This window comes from Rhagoletis zephyria, unplaced genomic scaffold (assembly GCF_001687245.7).
Source record: "Rhagoletis zephyria isolate East Lansing unplaced genomic scaffold, Rhagoletis_zephyria_1.1 Rzeph_scaffold_09590, whole genome shotgun sequence".
In the NCBI taxonomy this organism is placed as follows: domain Eukaryota; kingdom Metazoa; phylum Arthropoda; class Insecta; order Diptera; family Tephritidae; genus Rhagoletis; species Rhagoletis zephyria.
Genome location: NW_016166668.1, coordinates 14,294 through 22,333, shown reverse-complemented (window position 1 = coordinate 22,333; position 8,040 = coordinate 14,294). Strand labels below are relative to the sequence as shown.

The 8,040-nt window shown below is 34.3% G+C and overlaps 1 protein-coding gene across 1 annotated transcript in view; it reads right to left on the bottom strand.

Annotated features, from left to right (window-relative positions):
- Positions 1-883: 883 nt before the first annotated feature.
- The window catches only part of Dfd (homeotic protein deformed), a gene marked incomplete at its 3' end in the record, with an annotated part of 18,816 nt that continues 11,659 nt past the window's right edge, over positions 884-8,040 (bottom strand). The window contains exons 2-3 of the mRNA XM_017632049.1: positions 1,138-1,238; positions 884-1,061 (exon numbers count right to left, since the gene is read on the bottom strand). Coding sequence (XP_017487538.1) covers positions 884-1,061; positions 1,138-1,238 — 279 coding nt within the window. The remainder of the gene's footprint in view (positions 1,062-1,137; positions 1,239-8,040) is intronic.

Below are 8,040 nucleotides of genomic sequence, written 5' to 3'. Positions count from 1 at the left end.
TATTTTCGGTATACGTACATATGTATATGCATATATGTATGAGGATGTGCATTTTTATACATACATGCATATATGTGTATGTATAAATGTATATTCATTAGAGTGGTTCAAAAAAACACTTTTTTTGAAAATTCATAAACGCTACATCGAAATATTGTTATTTGCTATAAAAAACGAGACACGTATTTTTTTATTTTGAAAAAAAAAGTTTTTTAGGGGTTTTTTATAAAAACGCTGATGTTCTCAATTTTTTTTATTTTCGTGACATGTTAAAATGCATCTTAAAATGTGGTTTTTACATGTAATTACTCTGGTATTATTGGGGAACATTCCCTTAATTACATACCTGTCTTAGACAAATAGAATGGGCTTAAAGCCCGAAAATGTGCTTTCGGAAAGAGACTACTAAAATTAAAACGTTGATACTGAACGACTTACGCATTGTCATGGGTTGGAACTTGTTACCAGTGGGCTTCTGGGGTTGCTAATTACGAAGCTACATATGTCAGATTTTCAAAATTCAATTTAACATTCCACGAAAATAAAAAAATTGAGAACATCAGCGTTTTTATAAAGAATCGACCAGCGCGTCCTCTAAATTTTTTTTTCGAAATAAAAAAAAGTGTCTTTTTTACCACAAATAACAATAATTTTAGGTAGCGTTTATGAATTTTCAAATAAAAAAAATTTAACCACTCTAATATACATAGATAGGTATGTGGTACATACTACGTACGTTTTGCCAATGGATTAATGAGAAAAGTTTTCAATGACAATTAAGAGCGAGTATTCTAAATATTATGAATGGAAATTTTAGTTCTTTGATATTGTTCATGATTTCAGAATTATTACGTTTTAAAATAAGAAATCATTGAGCGCTTACCGACTCCAGCCACATGTATTTTCTTCATCCATGGATATATGATTCTTTCGCCATCTGTTGTTTCTCTCATTAAATCGTCATCTGAATCCGAGTCACCCAAATCATCGTCATTTCCGTTGGAACCCAACTCATCTGGTGATCTATCTAACATAAGACGATCCTCTTCTAGCATGTCATCCTTGAAATATTAATACGGTGCAATAAGTGTTAATATACATATATATTTTCAACCTGCTATACTCATTGTTATTTACATTTTCTGAGCCAGTATCATCACAGCGCAGTCTCATTCCCAGCTCTTGTAGCTGTTGGCCCGCGGGTGCAGCTTCCTCAATCCGTTTTTCCAGCTTAAGACCTTAAAAGAGAAAATTTCAGATAATGATAAGAATAATATTTTAAGTATGTATATATTTAATCGAGTATGCATATGAATAATGTGAATTCCCCTATTAAAAAAATTCCGTTCATTAATGTCTATATAGTTAGTCACCTTAATTCACTAACCAACATTTTTTTCAAAACTGCGTATTTTGGTAGGACGTATTTAAATACATCTTCAGTAAAAATTTTAAATTGTTAGTACCAAAAAAAAAAACAGTTACATGCCACTTTAAAAAGCCCTACCTGTTTTTGATACTCTTTTCATAATGTTTTTTGCTTCTCCTGTAAATTTGTTGGTTAGGGCCTTTGTGAATTAAGGTACTATGTATGTAAATATGTACACTCTAAAAAAAAATTGTGTAGATTTCCTACCTTAAAGGTAGGTTACTGATTTCCTACCTTATTATTCGCGAAATTACGTGCTCGATTATACAACGACTAGTTTATTTAAATTTCGGACATTTTAGAGTGTAATATAGCTGCTGTGGTGTGCATAAATTAACTTCGAAAGTGTGTACAAGCTACAAAATACACATCTGCTCTTTGATTTCACCCGTAAAATTGTGTAAAGCCGCTAACAAAAATGATTTTTACACACGAAAATGTATAAACGATAAAAATACATATTCATCGTGTAAATTTACCAAAAAATTGTAAAAATAAACAAAAATATACTCAATTTATAGTCGCATTTTTAAACAGATTTTTTAGGGTGTAGGTACTAGATTTTGCCCGCACCAAAACCTTTTTGTATAAAAGGGAAAATATACGACACCAGCTTGCTGGCTCCATCAAGTGATTGTACCATCAGGCTCGAAGCATATAACTTACTAGCATGCTGGTACAATATTTATTTCTTTGCGAATGAGGTCCGGGAAAGATCGAAATGATTAGAGCCGAAATTTCATAATTTTTCTACCATTTTGCTAAACATTGTTTTTTTTTTTTTGTTTTAATTTTTTTAATCTTCCACAAACACAGCTTTGACTCATAATATGCAAGAAATTTCCGCTGAAATACTTTCTACTTAGAAACATGAGCTAATTTCACCACTCACGACACCAGCATGCTCCTACAATCATAAATAGTTTTTGAAGTCACACCAGCAGCTGGTACAATCACACCACAAGAACATACACGGTCAATCGACTTCATGGGCCATTTAACGCTCTATTAGGCCAAATTTTGTATGAGTTGAAAAATTCAGGAATGGGTGAGAGAGAATGGCACGAGAAATCCAAAAATGATGTCCATTTCGATCTGTGACAGTAACTTTTTCCTACAGGGGAGAAAAACAAAGACCGTCTGGAGACGGGCTCACCGATATACTTTGGACGTATTTTCAGCTTTCTCTTACACAATGGATTTTTATATGTCGGCAAGCCGGTCAGTAGACGGTCTGTGTTCGAAAGCAATTTTCTCCATTTCGAATGGTGACATAATTATAAAACTTATATCAAAATATTGTGCTTTTAACTACGAAACCCACTGAATTTTTTTGTGTCAAAAAATGTTTCTAAGGAAAAAATTTCTTTAATTAAGAAATTACTTAATAGCAAGAAATAATTAATTTTAACCGAGTCTTTCACAATCTGTGATTCAACTGCCGATTAAAATAAAACGGATTAAAAATAAATAAAACGGATAAAATTAAAATCGTCGAAAAGGTACGCTTTTTTTCTAAAGATCGTGCTTTTCGAATATAGAAAAAAATTATTATAGGTGCACTAAATACGTGTTTAGTTAACGACCGTCTGGAGGCGGTTCAGCCTACTAGAGGGTTAACAAATTATGCATATATAAAAACGTAAGGAACCTATATATATACATATATGTCAGTCTTTCTTAGTTTAAAAATTCATCCATGATTATAATGGGGCGGCGCCACGCCCATTATCCAAAAGTTTATAATAATCTAATTTCCTGCTAATGTGGTTATTGTAATTATCGATTTTGAGTCTATTAGCTTTAGTAGTTACTGATTTGTCGCAGTTTTCGTGTTTCTGTAAATAACTGTTATATGGGAGGTGGGCGTGGTTATTGCCCGCTTTCAAATATTTTCAACAGATTTATTAGCTAGGCCCTAGGTAAGGCTCGTACCGAGTTTGGTACGGATTTGTGAAGCGGATACTGAGATACAGCATTTCGTCATAAGTGAGCGTGGTCACGCCCAGGTTCCAAAAATTTCCCTTGGATAAAGGGAAACCTACGTACCGAATTTCGTTGAGATATCTGCAATTTTTACTCGAGTTGTCGTGTACACGGGCGGACAGACAGACATGGCTTAATCCACTTCTCTTTTCATTCTGAGCATTTATGTATACATTTAACACAAACGGCAATAAAGCAAAATTTGCTTTATTTCACTTTTAAATGGGAAATAATACCAAAATCTGAGTTTTGCTTTATTTCCAACAGAAGTTGGAAATAAAACAAATTTTGCTTTATTTCCCATTGCTTATTTATACTATTTGTAACAAAAACAGTTTACTGACAGCAGGAAAAAGAACTTTGTTTATTCCAAAAACACAATTAAACTAAAAATGTGACATAATCCATAATATTCACAACGTATTTTTACTTATGAAAAGTCTAACAAAATATAGGAAAAGAGTCATCTTTGATAACTGCTCAGCAAATTGAACATAGCGCTTTTGCGATGAATTTTATCTGCATGCTTTTTTAAATTTGTTGGAAAACTTGCTGGAAAACCTTAAAATGTTTGCATACAACCATGGCGCAATAAACAGGTGAAGTTATAAAACAGCTTTCTCGCTTTATTTTCTGTCATTCGGCTCCCTTATAGTCAAATTTTAAAGGCAATTTTTCAAATAAGGCAGTGTCAAAATCTTTTTTCTCGCTCTAATTACACGGTCAAAAATTTGGGTTTAATTTTTAAACCGCGCTGGGACTACTGCCTGTTTTAATCTTTTAAAGTCCAAAAAGTTCGTGGTTTAAAAATCAAGCCAAAATGCTTTAATTCTAGATTTTAGGTTTCATATATAGAAAATTGGGTTTAAAATCTAAACCGAAATAGAAAATGTTTGCACACAGCGAAATGTGGTGTTGATTCAAACTCAACATATGAAAGCACATTTACATGCTTGGCTGTAGCTGAGTGTGCAAAGATGCTTGATACAGTTGGTTGCTACCAAGACTGTCCGGGTTCAATCCCCATCAGACATTTTTATTTTTTATTCTTAATTATGAAAATGTTTGGGTTTAAAATTTAAATCGAACTGTTTAAATTCTAAACCTAACATATGTGCTCTCTTTTTTTAGTCTTCGAAGGTTTGTATTTGAAACTGAATTTAGTTTGGTCATATATGTAGTCCAAAAAGTTTAAAATTAAAACCGAAATTTTTAACCGTGTACATAACCTGGGATAATTCCGCCATGACATGGAACAAACAAAAGTTTCCGTTCCTGTTCGCAGCATATAACACAGAGAATATTGTTTTGAAATTTATCTTCAGTTAAAATTTCTGCATTATCATCACTTGTTTCACCATATCCAAAATGTGGATTTCGTTCACGCAAAAATATGTAAAATTTTACCTACTCTCAGACTCTAAATTTGAACGTATACTAGGTACACCCAGGTGGTAAGAATGTCGCAATAAACAAGTGAAGTAATAAATAGCTTTCCCGCTTTATTTTGACATTCGACTGTCTTATAGTCACATTTTATAGGCATGTTTTCAAATAAGGCAGTGTCAAAATATTTCTTCTCACTCTAATATTACTTCACCTGGTATAATTCCACCATGGGTGGGGTGCATGCAATAACACCATACGCAATAATTCCTATTACTTGGACATTAAAAAGCAGTTTCAGAAGTGAACTAGCATCATTTTATTATTATTCTATTTTCTAAACGGTTATAATACCAGCAGAGCATAATTGCGAAAGTAGGGGAGGGGGCCGGGGGCGCGGCGCAGGGTGGCGCGCTAGCGCAAACGCGGACCGCCGCGACGCTGGGCACTTTCAAAATTGTCTACTTACAAATCCGTCCATTTAACTTGTTCATGTACTACTTTTTGTCGAATGTAACTGGGTGACTACCTACATATCGCACACCGTCTTCAAAAGAGTCACAACTCAAAATAATACGTTCGTCAACAAATGCGAAAAACTATTTCGTAGCACATGCAAATCATATAGGCAAGGGCCCATTGGTTTTTTAAACAAATTATAAAAATAATTTGTTCCAGCTCTTGCTGAAAGGTAAATAAAAGCTCTGGGTACATTTTTAGCGCATAATTTCAAAAATGCCAAATTTTGAGTTGTGACTCTTTTGAAGACGGTGTGCGATATGTGCACTATTTTGCTTTATTACTCAAAATGTTAAGTTTAAAAGTTGGTCTTATTACTCAACGAGGAATGAAATATAGCAAATTTGTGTTATTTCACATTCAATTGGCAAATAACACAAATTTGCGTTATCGCTGTTTGTGTTATTTCAAACCATTTTAGACCCCTCCGACAATCTCATTGTCATAAAGGTCGAAATTTGGTAAAACCCGTTGTACTTGTCGCTCCAAAGGGATATAGGCTTGCCGATTCAATAGCGCTCCTTCTCTAGGAATAACGATAATACGATAGAGATACAGATAGAATGACGGGATGGGTTCAGGAAAATTGCATAATTGTTGTCGATAGAGAATATCGCGATGCCACTGAATTACTTGTCCCTCCAAAATCACGCCACACCTTGCCACCCCGTTCAACAAACATACGCATGTATCTGAAAACAACTCTTTTGTAATTATTCACTACGTTTAAGATCTGCACTAGTCGCATTCTTTGACGGTGACGTACGGTACGGTGCGGTACACTCCCGTACGATTAAAGAAAATAAACTAAAAACGGGTTTTGAAAGTATAAATGATGAGCAAAGATGAGAAAGCTTTGGGTGCTTTCGAGAGAACCATTTTACGCCAGATCTATGGCGCTATTCGCTTGGGCAACTGGTACCGAAGAAGATGAAATGACGGACTATGCGAGCTTTACAATGACATGAACATATTAAGGAGAACACAACGCCCTCATTAATGACGATGCTCCGATTCCGAATAGCAATGATGCATGGTTTCAGCTCAGCAAAAAACACGATTACCACAGAAACGAAAGTGGAAACGAACTAGGGCATGTCATTGGCGGTAAGCCCTTACCCGCAGCATTACCTTCAAACGAAGGGGGAACGCATGGATAAACAGAATCCAGAGAAGCGAACGAAAAATACCTTACATAGAAACTAATGTAGAATGCCTAGATAAATACATACTTATTTATATTAAATTCGAATCAGAAAATGTCTTAAAATATTAAAATTAATTAAAATTTTTATAAATCAGTTTTTATACATACATATGTATTTATTTAGGTATTTAGATTTTACTATGTACATGTATGTACATACATGCATATTTAATTAAGCTTAAAATTGTACTTCCTCACTCTTGTACTTCACTTCATTGACTGACTTCAACTTCGGTGCAAATTGAACAAAGCAAAACATGATTTTTATGCGAGACAAATTTCCACAGAAAGTAACGGTAGAAAAAGAATTTTTGGATATTCATTCCATTTTTCAGCTGACGACGATGCAGCATTCTACTTTGCATTCTCCGAAATGAAGCAAAGAAGCGAAATTCAAAAAAGTATTGTAGGACATTCTACTTTGCATTACTGGTAATTCGTAAAAGAAGCGAAAAAATTCGAAGGCATTATAACGCTATGCCTTCTAGAACACGTTACCACTAAAAGCGATTACCGATTTTTTGCTGGGAGCGTGCAATAAGAGAAAATAATGCTTTTGAGGCCGTTATCAATTCTTAATAGTTTTAATTGTTTTATACATTTATTAAGGGAATATGTTGGACCGATAAGGAATAAGGCCCGTTTACATACAACGTTGGCGCTGCGTTGGCGTTGGCGTCGCTTCGACAGCTGACTATGAATACATNGCAATAAGAGAAAATAATGCTTTTGAGGCCGTTATCAATTCTTAATAGTTTTAATTGTTTTATACATTTATTAAGGGAATATGTTGGACCGATAAGGAATAAGGCCCGTTTACATACAACGTTGGCGCTGCGTTGGCGTTGGCGTCGCTTCGACAGCTGACTATGAATACATGAACTCAAGTGCAGTCGTTACATGAACATAGCCAAAATTTGGCATTGCTAACGGCAACACAAAGCAGAAAAAAGGCTAACTCTCAACATTTCGCGTGCGTCGTTTTCCAGCTGTTGCAAATAATTAAAATTAGTTGCGTTCCCTAACTCGCAAGATGTTGCAAGAATTTACAGGAATTTACCCGAAAGGGTTCCCGGTCCCCTCTTTGTCAGAAGTTGCAAGATTTTACCCGAAGAATTTTTGCTGTTGAAATCTGGTAAAGTGTCAAACCATCAGCTGTTCAAACGATTTAAAAGTTGAATAAGCAAAAACAAAAGTTCATCAGCATTTTCACCTTATTTAATATATCGTAGCGAGGTTTTATCCAGAAAAGTTAGGAGCGAAGCTATTATGTGAAGTATTTTTCCTTTTTAATCAAATGCTGGCAAAAAATATCGTTATTAATGCAATTACACTGTAAGTAAAATATATAGATTTGAAATGACAAAAAAAATGTGGGGTCGTAGATTACGGCCCTGCATACCGTTTTCATAGATCGGGTCATTTTCGCAAGATATGTTCATTTTAAATTTGCATTGTGAATGAAAAAAAATTCAAACTTTAACAAGGAAACAATTTAAAAACAACAGATTTT